Here is a 19,164-nt window from a genome sequence, read left to right as displayed (position 1 = left end):
GTGTGTGTGTGTGTGTGTGTGTGTGTGTGTGTGTGTGTGTGTGTGTGTGTGTGTGTGTCAGGCTGCTGCTATTCTCCTGTAAATAATTGTTGAAGTTCTGTCACAAAGTGCAGTCTGCACACTGACTTTACAAAATGAAATATCTAAAACACCTGCAGCTGAAAGACAAAATAAGAGCAAGAACACTTTTGCTCGTGTGTCTGTTAGCATAATATCTTATGAACCAATGACTGGATTTTGATGAAACCTACAGAAAGTGAAGAATGGATGTCTATCTAAAACTATTTCACTTCTTTAGTCGGTTCGATTCATGATGGCCAGTACAGCCTGCTGATTTTAAAAAGCACAAAAATGGCTGTTAACTCGGTCAGTTTTACACACGTGCACCTCAAATGTTGTGTTGTTGCAGCAGAGACTGATCTACTACAAAATTTTCTGAGCACTAACATATTGAGCAGGACTATTGTTTCAAAAATTGCCAATAATTACCTCAAGCCATCTTTGTCTGTCTGTTAGCAAAATATCTCCTAAACCACTGGATACATTTTAACAAAACCTTCTGGAAATAATCACAACTGATGCATCTTTGGCCATGACATCCAACTGACTTTAGAAAACACACACATAACTTTTATTTCAGTCAGTTAATCCGATGTGACCTAATTGGTGCAGATGTTAATCAATTTTATTTTATTTATTTTTATTTTTTTTTTGCAAAAATGAAAGTAATTCTCTGGTTTGAGAACAAGCTAAGTGAACGTTCTCCTCATCGTTTTCACCAGAACGTTTAGAATTAGTTCAGATGCATGCTTGTCCTGACCCTGAGATGTGATCACCTCCAAACATAAACAGTCATTTGACTGCAGCCTTCATTGATCTGTGCCTAACCTTCAGCAGTGGAGACTAAAGCCACCTTTGTGTGTCTGCAGTGCTGGCAGCAAGGCTCAGACAGCTTAAAAAGCTGTGGAACTGGTCTTACCGATGCTCTCTCTGAAAGCAGGGGCATTGTTTGGTCCCGAGGAGCACCTTGGATAAGCTGAAGTATTTAACAAACGAATACTTGCTCAATCTTCCACAAGGCTTGCCTGGAAGATTTGAGGGATTCTGTCTGCTTCAATTTAAGCAGTATCTCACTGGGTTGTGATGGTAGAGTAGTAAAGTAGTAGAATTTTAAAAAAAAGTGACTTTTTTTTGCAGTCTCACTAAATTTGTGTCTGCAGTCAGTGGATTGTGTGTGCACTTTTTGAACAGCCAGACTTTGAAACTCATAGCTTATTGTGTTTTACAGCTTTCAAAACTGCATTCTTGGTCACGCACATTGTTATTTAGCTCCGCCCACATTGTACCAACACGGCACATTTTTGATTTAATGTACTGGAGTAAATATTATAAAGGTGTCAAAAGTATTAACATTCATTACTTAAGTAGAAGTATAGATAATAGGGTTTAAAAATACTTTTTTGGAAATAGAAGTATCAACTCAAGCTTTTTACTCAAGTAAAAGTATGAAAGTACTGGTTTTAAAACTACTTAAAGTATAAAAGTAAAAGTAATGAACACTTAAAAAAGTCATTATGGATAAAAGCTTAGTCTGTGCCACGTGGTTCTATAGTGTAACCCCCCCCCACACACACACACACACACACACACACACACACAAAGTCGATAATGAGTATAATGTTAAATTAAAATGTTAATGTTGAATAATTTGTAATTAACTGACTAGACTACTTGTTTCAGCCATGATCATCTTCATTCTAGGTTACATCTGCTACAGTATGTCCTGCTGGAATGTGATGTGATTTGTGTCATACAGGTATGATGGAGTGTGTTTAATCCAATAGGATATCAGGGTGGTTTATATTTACACTTCTCATCCAACCACAATCAAATTCACTCTGTCCAAGAGCGCCATGTATCTGGATAGATTTCTATTTATTTAAAATTTTCTGAACAATGAAAAGATGGAATAAAACAAGTAAAAGTTAAATAACAATGAAATTACTTTGTGCATTTTTAAAAAATAAGGAGTAGAAATTACAGATAATTGAATTAAAATGTAAGGAGTAGAAGTAAAATGTAGGCTGAAAAATAATTACTCCACTAATGTATAAATAACCAAAATTTCTACTTAAGTAAAGTAACAAAGTATCTATACTTAGTTACTTGACACCTCTGATTATAAATGGAAAATAGGCAGCTATAGGCCGGTTTTTAAAATAACTATTTATCATCATTGAGATTTTCAAACCTGAGTATTTGATCCAGATATTTTCTGACAGTGGAACGTAGAGGTGCACTGATTGCAGTTTTCTGGCTGATCTCCGATCTTTAAAAAGCCCGACGAGCCAATTCCGATTTTTTTCGATACCAGTTATTTAAATAGCTGTCACTGTCAGGTGTTCAATGTTCCAATCTTATTTTATTGAAAAAACATTGAACAGTACCCTTGAAGAAATACAAACTTGTTTTAACTGGACATTCTATTAGATAGTGTTCACAGCAGCGCAAAAGGAAACGGTGGCTGATTATCAAACTTTTGTGGAGGTAGATGAAAAGCTGATCTTTTTTACCAATCTTACCCAAGTATCATCCAATGTACCAAAATTAAAGAAATTAGAATACTGTTTTCCAACTGGTCACAGTCCAGTCAGATACCATCTTTTTGGAACCATAAAGAACCCTTTGTCCCAGGTAAATGTAATCAAGTCTGTTCTCTTTTTTTTCTTCCTAACGCACACCTGATGTTATTGTTTTGATGCCTGAAATGCAGAGTTCAGCTCACTCCTGTTCTGTCCTCGTTCTGAGGCTGCGTTCTGGAAACAACCTGTGCTCCAGATATGGGAGGTGAGGTCATGCATGACCTGCACAGGTTTGTTTGAGGCATGTCGGCAGGGTCGGCAGGGTCAGCAGGCTGATAAAAGCTCCTTTGCACAGGTTGAACCACCCTCCATCAGACTCCACTGTTTCTTTCAAGGCAGGGCTGAACCGTCCTCCAGGCTTTCAAAAACAAAAAGAAAATGATTCACAGATTTAGGACGAACTCTGGAATGAGGAATAGATTCCCCTCAGAGGTTATGATAATTATTTGCATAGTTTGGCGATGAGGAAGGATTCTATTAAGTGCTAGAATTTGAGTTGGGCCAAAAGTTATTCCAAATATTTCAGATCAGAGATTGCAGCACGTTTTATGTAGGTTACTATAGTTGGATATAAGACTGGTGCAGAAATGAGACCCAAACCTGCAGTTTGGTGTTTAAGATGCTAATGCACATTAAATCAAACACAACTGTATCTGAGTTTAAAGTGCCTGTGACACGCCTATCCTTCAAATACAAAAAGTCAAAGAAAGCATCTTTACACTTAAGAAAATAGGCATAATACTCATGATTTTACCCATTTAATCACATAACTGGCCTATTTTCTTTTGAATTTGGCTCAGCCAAAGTGAAACAGGAAGTGACATCAAAGGGGAACTCATTAATAAAATAAACTCTCTGGTCTTTGTTTATTAAAACAAAATTATTTAAGCTTTAACTCTTTATTTGTTTATTTGTTTATTTATATAAGTCATTTTATTTGTAACAATTTTATATACACAACAAAAAACAAACAAAAAAACCATGCAATCAAAATAAAATCAAAATAAAATGAAAGGCAGCAGAAGAATAATATATCTTATAATAACTGCCCCTTTTTATACTCAAAAATAACTTCATCTCTCTTTGATGGCAACTAAAAATAATCTAAAGAAACATCAGATTCTTCTCTACAGCCTGTGTTGTGAGCTTTTGTAACAAGTCTCTGTTTACATGCTGACATTCCACTTTGACATCACTTCCTGTTTCTTCACATGCAAATATCTCAACAACCGTTCATCTCAGCGACGTGAAATTTTTTTTGCAACATGTTATCAATGTTATCTTTCCAAACATGCATTCATGTTTATTACAAAAAAAAAACTGATGTCACATGCACTTTAAAGTGATCCTTTCTTTGACACAGGGACCGCTCTGAGCTGCTCGAGGAGGCGAAGAAGATGGAGGCGGCCAAGTTCCGGTACATCCTGCCCGTATATGGGATCTGCGAGGACCCTCAGGGCCTCGTCATGGAGTACATGGAGACGGGTTCCCTGGAGAACCTGCTGGCCACTGAGCTGCTGCCCTGGGAGCTGCGGTTCCGTATAATCCACGAGACTGCTGTGGGAATGAACTTCCTGCACTGCATGAACCCTCCGCTGCTCCACCTGGACCTGAAGCCCGCCAACATCCTGCTCGACGCTCACTATCATGTGAAGGTAAAGAACTGTTCACTGGTGGCTTTGGATCTAAAAATCATGCTTTTATATTGTACTGGTGGTAACATGATGGTTCTTTTACAAATTTAGACAAAAAGTGTACAACTCTCAAAAATTACCAAGTCAGGGAATGATTTGTAAATCCTAAAAACCCATTTTATTCAGAATGGAACAGCGTGAACATATCAAGGGTTGAAACTAAGAAGTTGTACCATTTTAATGAAGAAATCTCAGGTAATTTAGAACTTGATGGACCAGGACCATGTTCCCAACAGTCTGTAAACATCCAGGAACTGATGAGACCCGCTGCTGGAGTTTAACTGTTCAACAATCCTAGATCATTTTTTTATTTCATGATGAGATAAATGTTTACAATCGGTGGGGAGTGTTCAGTCCCTGGACTTTAAAGCCATGCTGTTGTAGTGGATGCAGTATTTGGTTTAAGCCTGTATACACTTTTGTGTTTTGATGGTACATTTCTAGATGTGTTAGCTGCCCATTTCATCGGCACTAATGCATCTCCATACCATCAGAGAAGTGTTTGCTGATAACAGACTGAAATACATAAAGCTTGGCATTAGTGGTTTCAACTAAGAACTTCAAAGGATTTGTCCTCAGTCCATTTTAAACAAGCTTTTAACCTGAGAAGACAGCAGTGTTTCTGGATGTTTTATAACATTTGGATTATTCTTGGGACAAAAGCCTGTTAGTCAGGTGAGTCACAGCTAACAGGCTGGCTGGATCACTTCCTTTGTGTAAACTATACAGGTACATAAAAGTACGCATGACCAGGCTGAACGACTGCTTCTTTTCCTGAGCTGTGGCATCTGTCTCCCAGCTGTAGATACACAGAACACTGCCCTTTTTTACACACACACACACACACACACACACACACACAAATTCCATGACTTTAAACTATTAAACTTGGTGCTGCGCTGCACATTCTTGTTGTTACTGTTCNCACACACACACACACACACACACACACACACACACACAAATTCCATGACTTTAAACTATTAAACTTGGTGCTGCGCTGCACATTCTTGTTGTTACTGTTCCTGTTTGATCTGCACAGTTCTAGTCTTTTATTAGTTTGTGTTTATTTAAATTACGTTGTGGATTTTGTAGTTTTGTATTTTAAGTAGTATGTATATAAAGGAGACATATCCTGCAAAATTCACTTTTTTAGCTGTTAAATACATTTTGTTGTGTATTTGAAGTCTTTAGAAGTGCAGAAAATGTGAATTTAGTCTCTCCTGGTGCTGCAAAGATATCTTTATATTCTGTTTGGGTCGGATTTTTCAGCCTGTTCAGTTTTCTATATTTTCTATGTTTTTTGTTTTCAAGGTCTGGACTAACAACCAGCCATGATTTTGTTGTCTTCATTCTCCTCTGGTTCTGGGTCAGACTCTGGTTCTGGGTCAAACTCTAGCTCCAAAATGTAAGGCTGGATGGACAAACTTTCTGTTGTCGCTATCTTTTAATTAATTTATAAATAAAATGTCTCACCCCTTTATCAAGCTGGAAAAAAGTGGTGTGAAAGCTGGAGGGGGCAGGATGTGAAGCACCTCATTTAGATCTAAAGGAACTGCATCAAAATGAGCTTCTTTAGCCTCTTTCACAAGACAGTTCTGTGAAATCGCTGCAGAGACCAGTCGGGCTTTAAGCTCCCTCAGGTCGTTCATAAATCACAGGAGAAGCTGGTCAGGTTCTGCTCACACATACATGTTCAGAAATGAACCCAGCAGCTTGGAAACAAAAGAGGTGTGGAACAGATCTCAGCTCAGCTGAAGTGGACCATGACGTATTTATTGTGTGATTAACTGATATCAAACAAAACAAACTGAATTAACTCATTTTAGCGATCCTGTGGTTCAGTTTATTTAAACTAGCTATAAAGTTGCTGTTTTGTGTAGTTTTTAATGTTCCCTCTGTGATACATCTGTTGATTAATCCTGCAGTCACTCATTGATGTCTGCCTCGATCGTATCAAACACACAAAAAACAGAAGCTGCAGAACCACAGTTTACCGTTTCACAAGTCGGCCTGCCTGGCGTGGGTCCGGCTCTGATACGTCGTCTCTTGGGGGTTCAGAGGGACGTCAGAGCCGAGCTCACTTTACTCACCTTTCATGTTTTTCCTGAAAGATCCGAGGAGGACAGCACACTCGTCCGTCCCGGACTGAGTTGTCCTTAGAATAAGACTTTTGAGACACACCTCAGAAAAGTGGTGAAAGAGGGGCTTGTGGAGTTACAGTAAGGAGGATTTCAGAGCGTTGCGGCATTTTTTCTACTTTATTGTGCAGCTTGGGTGCACATTTTAAAGTTTTGTGATTTAAACTCAGTTGGGCTTTTGAGATGATCGTGCTAGTTTTTGAGCCAAGGGCCACAAAACTCATTTTGTTCTGCAAATGCAGAATGACTATAAAAATCCTTCATGATAGAGCTTTAATTAGCGTTTGTGGATAGCATGGTGAGTTGTGTTTACAGATAAGGATTTGTGGAAGTGTTGAGCCCACAGTGATGACCTGAACACAATCAGACCTGCTTATAATGCTGTGGCCCCTGAGGGCCCAAAGATCACATACTGCTTACTGCTTTATGTTTAATCTTCTGGTGAAACTCTGCCCATCTTTACATTTGAGATTCAGTCTTTCTAAAATGCTCTTTTTTTATCCTGAGTCTTAACCTGGTTTGTTGCAGAATGCACTTCTACCCTATTTTTCTATGTTCCATTGTAAATCTGGGTTTTTGAGATTTGGAAATCATTGCATTCTGTTTTTATTTACATTTTGCATATGATCTTAACTTCTTAGAATTAGGGTTGTAAATTAATTTCCAACATTGGTGCAAAATATGACAACTTTATTATTGGCGGTGCAGTAGCTCAGTGGTCAGTTTTGTAAGCCTGAGGCTGCAGGAGCCAGGTTGCATGCTGGGATTACCCTTGCAGAAAGGGGCAGATGAAAGAAAAATCATTAAAACTTTGTTTGATCTAGTTTTTGAAGCTTGAATGTGGGTAAAAGGACAAAAAAATGTTTATGTACAAAAGTTTTTCCTCCCAGAAAAACTAGGAGGCATGAAGTAAAACCTTCAACTCTTCAGGATCTCATACTTTTGTACTTGTAGAGAAAAAAAGTCACCTGAAGCCCATTCATGTCCAGTTTATCAGTTTAAAATTGATAGTTGTGTACATTTCACTTTCCGTGTAACCTTTTAGCAGTTCAACAACACAGAGAGTAATGGGTGAGAACCTTGATATGTCGAGTTTATACCTGGATGTAAACACCCCATCTGGGCCTGTCAGGACAAGAATAATTTAGCTCCTATTAAGTCTTGCTCTGTAAGTGTGTGTGTGTGTGTGTTTGTGTGACGGGGCGTGCACTTCACAACACAAACGTGAAGGGCCTCTCCTCTCCTGCAGGTTGGGACATGGCAGCGTTGCCCTCATCATTCCACTGAGTTCACATAATAAGGGCTTAGCTCCTTGTCACACTCACAGGGCAGAGTTAGTCATCAGCACCGCAGCCTTTCACCAGAAACAGTACCGCTGCTTGGTTTGACGCTGGTATCTGATCTCAATGTTTCAGATATCTGATTTTGGCCTGGCCCGATGGAACGGCCTGTCTCGGGCTGATGACATCAGCAGAGACGGCTTCTGCGGCACCATAGCCTACCTGCCGCCCGAGAGCATCATAGAGAAGGACCGAGTGTCAGACACCAAGCATGACATTTACAGGTTGGTTTTCTTCACACTTGGCTTTATTTGGGGGGGTAAAATGAGGTTTTTGTGACGGACATGAGTCACGTTTTTGCACAATAATCTAATTATCCCCTGCTGCTAAAAGTGAAGAGCTGTTTGTGCATGTGTCCTTGTTTTAGCTAAATAGTTCAAACTACAAGTTTTAATGAAACTTTTAGAAAATAATCACTGGGTTATTAACTTTTAGAGTCAATCTGATTCAAAGTAGCTGCCTCAGCCAACAGAACAACCTAATAGTGTTTGTATTTGAGACCAATCTCCAATACATTCTGCACAGATTGCAATAGATTTCACAAGATCTTTGTTCCATATTTTACCATGATCATGAACTGTGGATGGATTTTAAACCAACGCTCAGGAAGTAATCATTTCGAGTACATCTCCAGTCATTTAACTGTTTGAATATGAACTTAAAGATGGCTACCACAAGCAACCTGCCTGAGAAAACACAAAAACGTCTATAACTTGGTCCATTTTGCAGATATTGGGCTAAGCTTTAATGTGATATTAGTTGAGAATCATTTACAACTCATGTTTTGAGCATCAGGGACTACAGGTGGAAATTAGCATAAGCTAAATCTGGTGCAAAGCATATTTTTAATGTTTTATTTGCACACTGTCCCTGTTTTTAAATAAAGGAATTCTAAAAAAAAAAGAAGTAAAAAAAAAGGATCAACATAATGTATGCTGTACAAAACAGCTACAACTGCAGCCTTTCTCAAAATTAGATGGTTTTAGCCCAAAACTTGAAAAGCTGCAGTGGATACAAAAGATTTTAATTTAATTTAATCAGTTTTTGATCAAATCCATTTGGTATGATATGCTTTGACACATTGTGTTTCACATTACACAGACCATGAAATAATGATTTGTTTGTTTTCATATTTTTCATTTTTTGCTTTTTCTAGTTTCTCCATCGTGATCTGGGGCATCCTCACACAGAAGAAACCATATCAAGGTAAAATTCTTAGCACAACAATCCTTTTCTTTTTTCACAGATAAATAAATGAAAACCTACTTCTGGCTACCGTTTTGACTGTAAATCTATTTTTATAACATACCGGTAAGCATACAGGCTACACCTTTTTAGGTGTGTACAGGCTCTGTAGTGTTTATTCTCTGAATTCCACAGCAGGAAGGTGGACCGAGCCAGACTGGCAACATTGTTTTTTTTTTTTCCCAGGCAGATCGAGTAGCTCTTTAGAAGTCTGTGTTTAAGGTAGCTGGGGTTGGCACTGCCTGCGCTGATCCAGGCAAAATTAAAAAGTGTGAAATCTGTCTCTGTCCATCTTCCTTCTTTGTTTGTGAAAAGTATTACAGCAACAATAGGAGCTGTGCGCCTCTGCCAGTGTGGTGTGAGTCACTGACTCAACTGATCCCACAGTCAGATAAAAGCAGACCAGAACATTTCTGTTTCCCATGGGAAACAACAAACACGAAGAACGATGGTGATAAATCTGCACCTGACCTCCCATTCAGGCACTTCCATCCATCACAGCCTAAAGGTGTGATGTAATCCAGTGCATGTTGCAACTTTTCATTTCTGAGCATGGTTCAAAACCTTTTGAACTTTAGTCCTTATATCAGCAGAGAGAGAGTCCATGTACCACAGAGGATAAAAACAAGAGGTTTTGAATGAAACGGGAAGATAAAATTGATCAAATGTATTTTTCCTCAGGAGAAAACAGTATCCTGCAGCTGATGGTGAAAGTGGTTAAAGGGGTTCGTCCCGACCTGAACGCAATTCCACGAAGTCGACCATCTACTTGTGCAGGTTTCCTGAGCCTTATGCAGCGCTGCTGGGCCACAAACCCCAATGACAGACCTTCATTCCAGGGTGAGTTTCATTTTTATATCTCCATGACATCAATGATATAAAATAAAAAAACAAGGGGTTTGATATTTTTATATTTTTATATTTGTTGCTTCTCTCCTTTAGTGGAAATTTTAACCCTATTCCTGGAATTACTGAAGCCTAACTAGTTTTATTGTTCATGCAGAGATCACATCAGAAGCTGAGGAGCTCTGTTCTAAACCTCAAGACGAACCCAAGACCCCAAGGCTATCCTCATCATCAGAGCCGGAGCCCATGTCCCCCAACCCACTCAGCAATGACCAGGTGAATCATGGTGGCACTACATTCAGATAAAATCCCTGTTTCACAAACAGTTTGTTTTTCTTTGAAAGGTCAGACGGTTTTAGGGATAATCAGCGATTCAGATCGTCACAGACTGAAAGGAAAAGTAGAAAAAATGTGAGGAACATTAGCTGTAAATGGTAGTTGGGTAAAGTCTACTGTAGGATGAACCTTCTCTTCAACTGCAACACTTTTATACTAACTAACCAAACCTCTCTAACAGTTTCCTTCAATCTGAAAACTTTTACCCCCCAAAGATCTCTGTTTAATTCTGGCGACCTCCAGGGATCTGTCCTCAGTACCTTCTGTCTTCTGTTTAGAGGTTGACTGATTTCTTCACAAAACCACTGTGTTGCTTAATGGTGCGTTCACACCGAACGYGATTTCAGCGTCAGCAGCAGCAGGTTTACATGCAAAGTCTATGGTGGACGCGCTTCAAGCAACGTCGGGAAGTTCTGCGGCGCCTCAAGCGCAATTAGAGCAGCGCCATTTGAACGATTTGAACGATCTGAGCATTCGACGCGCTGAGGCGCAAATCGCTGAAGTTAGAAAATCTGAACTTTTGCAGCTCGATGCGCAGCGTCAACCAATCAGAGAGACTCCACTGTGTGACGTAGCGACATATTTCCCGACGGGACAGTTTACTGAATGATGTCCACTAACCTGAAACAGACAGAGCTCCTGTTCTTTAGCTGAAATGAGTGCTGCAGTCGTGTCCTGATCCGCAGCAATGCGTGGCAGCGACTCATCAGACTGAAAAAAATAGTCCTGAAAGCGAGCTGTGAGCCTCTTCTCTGAATTATCTGGTGAATTAAGTATGAATTAATTATCTGATGAACGTGACATGCTCTGGCTCTCTGTAAATAAAGCAAAGCCACTTCCTCGTCCGACATTAAACAGCCCCACAGACGAGGGAGGGGCGGGGCGGCTGTCGCCGTGCAGCGCAGCTATCCTGCGTCTGACCTCAAAGTGCACAAGCTTCAAACTTCAGCATTGGCTGCGATTTTGACGCTGAAATCGCGTTCGGTGTGAACGAACCATAAGGCCCTGTCACATTATACAACTTAAGCCAACTCATAAACATTTTAAAGACAGCTGAAGCTTTGGATCTGGAACTGAATAAATCAATAGGAAGCTTCTTTTTGGCATGTACATACTGTAATTCTATCTAATTGATCAAATATATAACTTTTATTAGCAATTTAGGCATATAAAATGTTTCATAAGTTGTCATAAGTTGTCTAGTGTGACAGGGCCTTTAAACTGATGACACCTTTAGGAGTCTAAGGACCTCAATAATCAGCATGTCATTTAAAATAAAGTCCTGGATGGGGCCCAGTTTTGTTTTGGACTTAAATGAAAACCAACATTATTATCTGTTTGAGTCAGTCCTGTCGGCTCTTATCTTTGCAGTCTGTTAAATATTGTCCCACAGATGGCTAAAAATCTGAGTTAATGTATAACCAACACAGGCCCTCAGTCCCCCACCTCACATTTCTTGATCTGTTAAAGAACTTCCTGTATGTTGAGATTCATAGATGGCACTTTGTAAAAAGAATGTGGGCTTTTTCAGCTTTTTATATTCTGAAATTGTTCACCTATTGAACTCCCACTACATTCAGCATCCTTCAGAAAAGCCTTTGGCAATGTCTGATATTGTTTTTTTTTTTTTTTTTGTTTTTTTACTTTTTTGGTATTCTGTGTGAGCATCCATCTGAACCAATGTCTTGTGAAGTACACTGTTTCAATGCTAACACAAAACCCTATGAAAGTAATGCACAAATATTATTGTACTTATTGTGTTTTGTGCTTTTTTTTACTTCTTTAAACTGTTTACAGGTCTGTTTGTATGACTTGTCAACGTTTAACCAACAGGTTTATCTTTTAACTCTTCAAACTGAGTTATGATTATTGTGTCACAGGAGAGGAATGTTGAATGATGGGATTTTTCAACCTGTGTGCTGCCTTTTTTTTTTTTTTTTTTTTTGCTTCCGGCTTGTTGGATTGATGTGTATGTGACTAAAAACAAACATCCTGTTCACAGGAGCAGCTTTTATCAAGCAATATCTGTTTGTTTAGAACAAATAACGAGCCGTTTTGTTTTCTGCTTTATTGTGTACACGTAGTTTGTTGTATTCCTTTAAAACGATCGTGCTGTACTGAGTGCCATCTGCAACATGTAAAAGGAAATCTAATGGAATGTACAAAATGTCAAAGAGCCACCCCAGATGCTAACCACAGGATTTTTCCCATAGGCTGATGTCAACAAACCGGTGCGCCCAAAGTCGGCCATGTTGCCAGAGAAGGACTGCAGCCTGTCGGAGCTGCTGAGCCAGGTGGACTCTGGGATCTCTAGGAGCTTCGATCGAGTGAAGGAGGACAGCTGCAACAGCAAGGAGAACACGTCTAAGAGACTGTCGGGAATCTCTTCTGCAGACTCCGCCTTCTCCTCTCAAGACTCCATTACCCTGTACCTGGAGAAAGAAAACACAGTTGGTAGGCGGAGCTTAAAGATCTAAAGATGTTTTTACTGTAAAATAATCTTTGAATGCTCACACAGTTTTGATAAGATTTTAAATGTATTTTAAAATCCTCCTTGCTGTTCAGATTCTGCTGAAGTCCAGAAGAGGAAGCTTTGTGAGGCCATAAAGAATAAAGATACCGCCAAGCTGATGAAGATCCTCCAGCCTCAGGATGTTGACCTCCTCCTGGACGGAGGAGGCAGCCTGCTGCACCTCGCCATCTCTTTGGGAAACGAGGAGGCGGTTAAGTTCCTGCTGTTGAACCACGCCAACGCCAACCTTGCTAACGCGCATGGCTCCACCCCGCTCCACCTGGCCACAGAGAAGCACCAGAAGTCTCTGGCTGAACTTCTGCTGAACCGGCGCAGCACCAACGTGAACGCCAGAGACGAGGACCAGTACACGGCCTTGCACTGGGCGGCGCAGAACGGCGACGAGGCCATGACTCGGCTGCTGCTAGACCGAGGCGCGGCCATAAATGAGACCGACGGCCAGGGACGCACTCCGGCTCACGTGGCGTGCCAGCAYGGCCAGGAGAACGTGATCCGGGTGCTGCTGAGTCGCAGTGCCGACGTTCAAATCAAGGGTAAGAACAACTGGACTCCGCTCCACTTCGCCGCCTGGCAGGGCCACCTGGGGATCGTCAAGCTGCTGGTCAAGCAGGCGGGTGCCGACGTGGAYGGCCAAACCACAGACGGACGCACGCCTCTGCACCTGGCGTCTCAGAGGGGGCAGTACCGCGTRGCGCGGATCCTGATCGAGCTAGGAGCAGACGTTCACATGACGTCGGCTGGCTTTAACACGGCGCTGCACGTCGCCGCCGAAACGGGCCACACCAGCACCTCTCGCCTGTTGATTAAACACAAGGCAGGTCTGAATGCTCGGAACGCACACGGACTCACGCCTCTTCATCTGGCGTCGCAGCAGGGCCACCTGGCCACCGTCAAGATGCTGATTGCAGAGGGGGCGGACCTTTCTGTGGTCGACCAATTGCAGCGCAGCCCCTGTCACCTGGCAGCAGAGCATGAGCACAGTGAAGTACTGAAAGAGCTGCTCCTGCACTGTCCAGATGGTTGCACTGTGTCGGACCAGAGGGAACTCAACCCGCTGCGCCTGGCAGTGCGGGGTGGCGGCCTGAACGCCGACGTGACTCCCCCGCCGCAGGCCCGCAATGACTCAGTCCCAGAGAGCACGGTGCAGCCTGCAGCTGAGGAGCCCACAGCGCAGGAGGTCCCCCAGCTCCAGAGGAGAGTCGTCATCCTCAAACTAACAGAGCACAAGGACAAAGACTGTCCACAGCCCCTCACCTGTGCTTCAGTCTCATAACAGCATGAGATATGACACACAGACTTGTACAGAACTCGGAGTTTCTACGCCATATTTCAAAGGCTGGAATTCAATTTTAGTAGTTTTCATTTTTTTTTGTTTTTCTTTTTACAAAATGTAAAACTAAATTTATAGATTGTCACTTTGAAGTATAAAAAATCTGTAAGATTCTCATCAAAAAGCATTTAATGAATGGGTAACAAAAGAGACACGAAATGAGGTAAGAATACTCAAACATTACTTATGGTAGTAAGTAGTTTTTTCCCATGATGCATTGCAAAGCCCAAGAAAAACAAGAACATTAATTTTTATTGTGGAGGAAAAAAACTGCTACATAAACACACAGCTAATACAACAGCACCACTGTACACACAATTACAGGAAGTTTATAAATGTTTTAGAACAAAAATAAAACATCTGGAAAGAGAATGGACTTTCAAAACAGAAAATGTGTCGGAACCCTGAGAAGCATATTATCATTTAGTTAATTTTAATATTTCCTGCACATCTGCTGCCTTTTTGGTAGAGGATTGTCATCTTAAGTGTTTAAACTGGAAGCTTACATGTAAATATGTATACTGTAAATAGAAAGTATAAATACATTTGAGTTTTTTTTTACTAAACACACACAAGCTATAGAGAACCTGTAAATACAATGATTGAATGTATCCTTAATGGACGTTTTGTGGCACTGCGCTGCAGCCTGGAAATAACTTAATACATCACAAAGTTTTCTCACTTCATGGTGTACTGTAACAGTGTGTGTTGTACCTGTTACAGAGCAATGCTGCCTCGTGAATTAAAAACTTTTCACTTTTATCATGGACTTTGTAAAGACTTTGTCTCCTCAATACAAAATATTCTGTTAAATTGTCCCACATATGGCAGGCTGTTGGAACATAAAACACCTTTCTATCTTTGTTTACTATTTTAGAGTATTAGTATTTTTAGTATTAGCGTCCTTGTCATAAAACATTCTTTTGGTCAGAACTGAAAGTAAAATATCTACAATCACATTATTACTAAATACAAAATATGGATCTACTAGTAATAGGAAAAAATATTTTAAAGTAGCTAAAATAATTTTGAATAACTGATTAAATATTTATTGGTCAGACTTGTTACAGTATATAATTTAGTTTTTCCAGGTCAACGTGATCTTTTTTCCTAATGTCAAAATAATATACCCTTGTAAAGAGCTAAGAGTTAAAAATCGCTCAACGTTAGCTAAAAGGAGCAAAAAGCTATTCTAAAATTGTTAAAAAGCTTAGCTAAATGTTATACGAAGCAAAAGAATAACAAACTAAAAGTAGCTAAAGGCTATTTAAAATCAGTGAAAATGTAAAGTAGCAAAAGACTAGCTAAAACCTAAAAGTAGCAAAAGGATAGCTAAAAGCTAAATATAAAAGGCTAGCTAGAGTAGCATATGAAAACAAAAATAGAAAAACAAGGTTTTTGAAATTATTTGAATGGGGACAATTTTTGTTAATAAATTTAAATGTTTTAAAAAGTTTAAAACCTACAAGAACCAAAACCTAAAGGAGCACAAAGTAGACAAGAAGTACATGAAAACAAATATTTGAAAACTTTTTCAGTCTCAATAATAGTTATTAAATCAACTATTACATCTTTTGAATTATTATTTTTAGGACATATTTTGTCCCAATAACAATTACAGTTGTAGATCTTAAACTTTATTTTCTATTTGCACTATTGTAATTGTAAAGATTTAGATTTAAAATTCTGACTAAATCAATTTAGAAAATTCTAATACTGACATCTGAAACAGTAAATAAAGTTAGGTGTGTGATTTGTTGACTCCTTGTTAAAATAATGGTTTTGCAGAGGGGAATATAAACCCCTTGTGTTTCTCGAGGCTCGCTGCAGAAATGTCTCTTGTTCCAGCTCCAGTTACACGTGCTGCAGGACCTTTAAACTTAAGCGCTGACTAGAGTTGGCATGTCTGCATCTGAAGCCTCACCTGTAGAGGGATTATGATCTTCCTGCTCCCACTCAGGTTGGCACAGACCCTGGGAACTGCCCCTGAGGGGGAATCACAGGCTGGAGGATGATGGATGAGTGAGAAGGGCCCCCGATGAACTACTACCTGCAATTCCAGCCTGTTGGCTAATTCCTGAGACCACTTTAACTTTTCATCACTCTCTAAAACCAACACACCATCCCCCGACGCCGTTGGGCTTGGCTTTTTGCAACTTGAGACAGTCCGTACCGATGGCTGCTGTTTTTATAGCTTATATTTGCTGAAGCCCTGAACATGTGTGTAATTTGATCCCTCTGTTCTTCTGTGCACAATGGACTGTGTTCTTTCTGTTGCCTGGTCACTTGTTTCTCCTCCTGCTGAGGAAGAAAAGAAGCGAACTTGTTGCCTAATCACAGCTAACATCGGCTGTCGAGGCCGCTGTTTTTTTGGAAAAACTGGTAGGTTGAGTTTAGGTTGTAGGTGAAAAAAGGCTAAAGATTACAGGTGTGAAATCAAACAAAACAAAACAATCCTGAACAATAGAAAATTGTGCTGTTTGAAACACTGTACTCCAGTAGTTTTCCAGATATATTGATATGTTGCCTAATTCAGAAATGTGGGTGCAAGCTGAATGTAAACAAAGCACTCAGCTGAATTAACTGAAGACCAATGTGAGCTGAATCAAATGATTGACTGTTGGGCTGGTAGTAGTTTATATCTGCAATGTGGGGGCGTTTGAGTGAAAACCATTAGTCTTCCAGATGTGACAGACAGCAAGTGAAAGAATGATTTGATGCATAAACTCTATGAGAAATATAGAAATTGTCAGTATCTGTGTACTTTAGAGTTTTTTGGAGAGGAATGTCTCTTTCCTGTTTCACCAGTGCTGGGACTTCTTTACTGGGTTTTAGCACGATGCAGTTTAAAGTTATTTTTCTGAAATCGGCCTTTCCTTAAGAATATGTTATCTGTTTCGGCTGTATGTATGTTCCTGCAATAACGGTGGCTATATAAAGTGCCCATGCCAAAGACACTAATACACCCCCCATACCATTAGAGAGGCTCAATTTTGAACTGTGTGCTGATGACAGGCTGGATGGCCCCTCCCCTTTTTATTATAGAGCATGTGGTGTCCATGTTTTTAAAAATTTATTTCAAATTTGGTTTTGTCGGACCCAAGAACAGTTTGCTTGAATTTATATTTTAAAACGCTTTGGTCCAGAGAAGATGACACATTCTTAAAGTGTTTTTGAATGACTGATACTTTGCATGATAGAGCTTTACCTGCATTTAGCAGGGTGAACTGTGTTTTTCAGGCAGTGGTTTGTGGAAGTGCTCCTGAACCCATGCAGGGATGTCCAGAACAGAACCAGACCTGTTTGTAATGTAGAGCTGTCTGAGCATCTGATTACGAGCATCATTGACTTTGAAAATAGGTGTTGCCAGGTGAATTCTACACCCGGTCTGTCTTTAAATGTGGTTATTAAAATGGTCTAATGAAGTAACTGATGTGCACTATTACTAAATATTTTGATGATTTGAAGAACTGTAAATGGTGAGATATTCAGTCTTCCCAATTTTCTGTTGAGGAACATTATTCTGAACTTGTTTCACAGGTTTTATAAACATTTTTTCACAGACTGATGAGCCTCTGTCCATCTTTACTTCTGAAAGATTCAGCATACTCCTAATGACCTGTTTACAACCTAAATTGTCGCAAAAAGCGCCTTCAGCCATTTCTTACTTTTCTACATTTACAGCCTTTTGTTGTCAATTTGCCACCTTTTTTTAGATGTATTGAAATGGACATGTCATGCTTTTAAACCACTTTTTCATATTTAAATCCTTCAGTTGTGGTCTAAAGCAAGGTTTTGATCTGAACTCATCCTTATTGTAACTCCACAAGACCCTCTTTTACCCCTTTTCTGAGGTGTGTCTCAGATCAACTCATTTTGAGGTTGTCTCTTTAAATCCAAACAAGGTGCTTCACACCCCTCCACCCTCCAGCTTCCAGAGCGGTCCATTCTAGTTTGATAGAGGTTTGTAAAACTATATAGCTGCGCAGAAACTTATTTACAATTTAATTAAAAGACGTCAAAATGGGAAGACTTGTCCATCCAACCTTACATGTTGGAGCCAGAGTGTGACTCAGAACCAGAGGAGAATTTATTTAGAAGTTCTGTTGCAAAAACTGTGATGTCATACTTGAGAAAACTTAAAGGCTTAAAAAATATGACCCAAACAGAATATAAAGATATCTTTGCAGCACCATGAGAGACTAAATTCAACTTTTTTGCCTCCTAGAGACTCCAAGTACACAACAAAATGTATTTACCAGCAAAATAAGTGGATTTTACATAAGTTACCTTTAAAATTCAAGTTTAAGGTTCATGGTATATTTAATATCCCCTTGTTGCAATTTGTGTTCCAGCCAGCAGGAGAAGAACAATCATCAACAATAAGTACAGTAAATACAATAAAAACTATGGCAGAATAGATATAAACCACAACAGATACAACACTCAACAAGAAGTATTTAAATGACAACAAAGGGTAAAAATGAATTCTTTACCTAATTTCCTAATTTTGACATGGAGMTTCATGGCAGCTTCACACCTCGCTGCTCGGTCACAGACAAACTGCAGACACCCTCATGAATCACAAAACATTCATTGAAGTGGTGTGAGGTTCTTTTCAGGTCATGAATGCTATTTCCATTCATAAATAAATACACACAATTAAATAAATTGCTAAACTAAGGCAAATGTTGTGACACTTCAAGACTGTGGCTTGATTTTTTATCTCTCTCTCTCTCTCCTTTTTTTTAAACCTCACCAAACTTGTTTAGCTTGATGAGAAAGCACAACTCTGAGCAGTAAAACATGCTGCAACATGTGGCTGCAGCCTCTGTGTTGGGAATTAATGCACTCTGCAGAGATAAACACAAATAATACATCACTGAAAAGTATAACTGAAAGTACAGTCTTTGAGTTCACGCAAAGCAGTTTTTGTGTTGTTTAGATTTTTAGTTGTTTAGAATCAAGAGGAAAGTTGTTTCCTGGAAAGTGACAGGCTGAGAGCAGATCTATAAACTGTGAAGACAAAGCATGTGTGCCCCTATCATGGCAGAATA

At 39.7% G+C, this 19,164-nt stretch overlaps 1 protein-coding gene across 1 annotated transcript in view; it reads left to right on the top strand.

Moving 5' to 3' along the window:
• The window catches only part of ripk4 (receptor-interacting serine-threonine kinase 4), a 17,888-nt gene extending 3,016 nt beyond the window's left edge, over nucleotides 1-14,872 (top strand). Inside the window, exons 2-8 of the mRNA XM_014025912.1 lie at nucleotides 4,006-4,297; nucleotides 7,893-8,041; nucleotides 8,974-9,023; nucleotides 9,744-9,902; nucleotides 10,066-10,184; nucleotides 12,458-12,698; nucleotides 12,810-14,872. Of these exons, the coding sequence (XP_013881366.1) occupies nucleotides 4,006-4,297; nucleotides 7,893-8,041; nucleotides 8,974-9,023; nucleotides 9,744-9,902; nucleotides 10,066-10,184; nucleotides 12,458-12,698; nucleotides 12,810-14,050 (2,251 nt within the window). The 3' untranslated portion in view covers nucleotides 14,051-14,872. The remainder of the gene's footprint in view (nucleotides 1-4,005; nucleotides 4,298-7,892; nucleotides 8,042-8,973; nucleotides 9,024-9,743; nucleotides 9,903-10,065; nucleotides 10,185-12,457; nucleotides 12,699-12,809) is intronic.
• Nucleotides 14,873-19,164: the final 4,292 nt, after the last annotated feature.

Source organism: Austrofundulus limnaeus, unplaced genomic scaffold, assembly GCF_001266775.1.
Source record: "Austrofundulus limnaeus strain Quisiro unplaced genomic scaffold, Austrofundulus_limnaeus-1.0 Scaffold508, whole genome shotgun sequence".
Taxonomy (NCBI): domain Eukaryota; kingdom Metazoa; phylum Chordata; class Actinopteri; order Cyprinodontiformes; family Rivulidae; genus Austrofundulus; species Austrofundulus limnaeus.
Note: the sequence above shows the minus strand (reverse complement) of the source record. Positions and strands in the feature narration are given on the sequence as shown.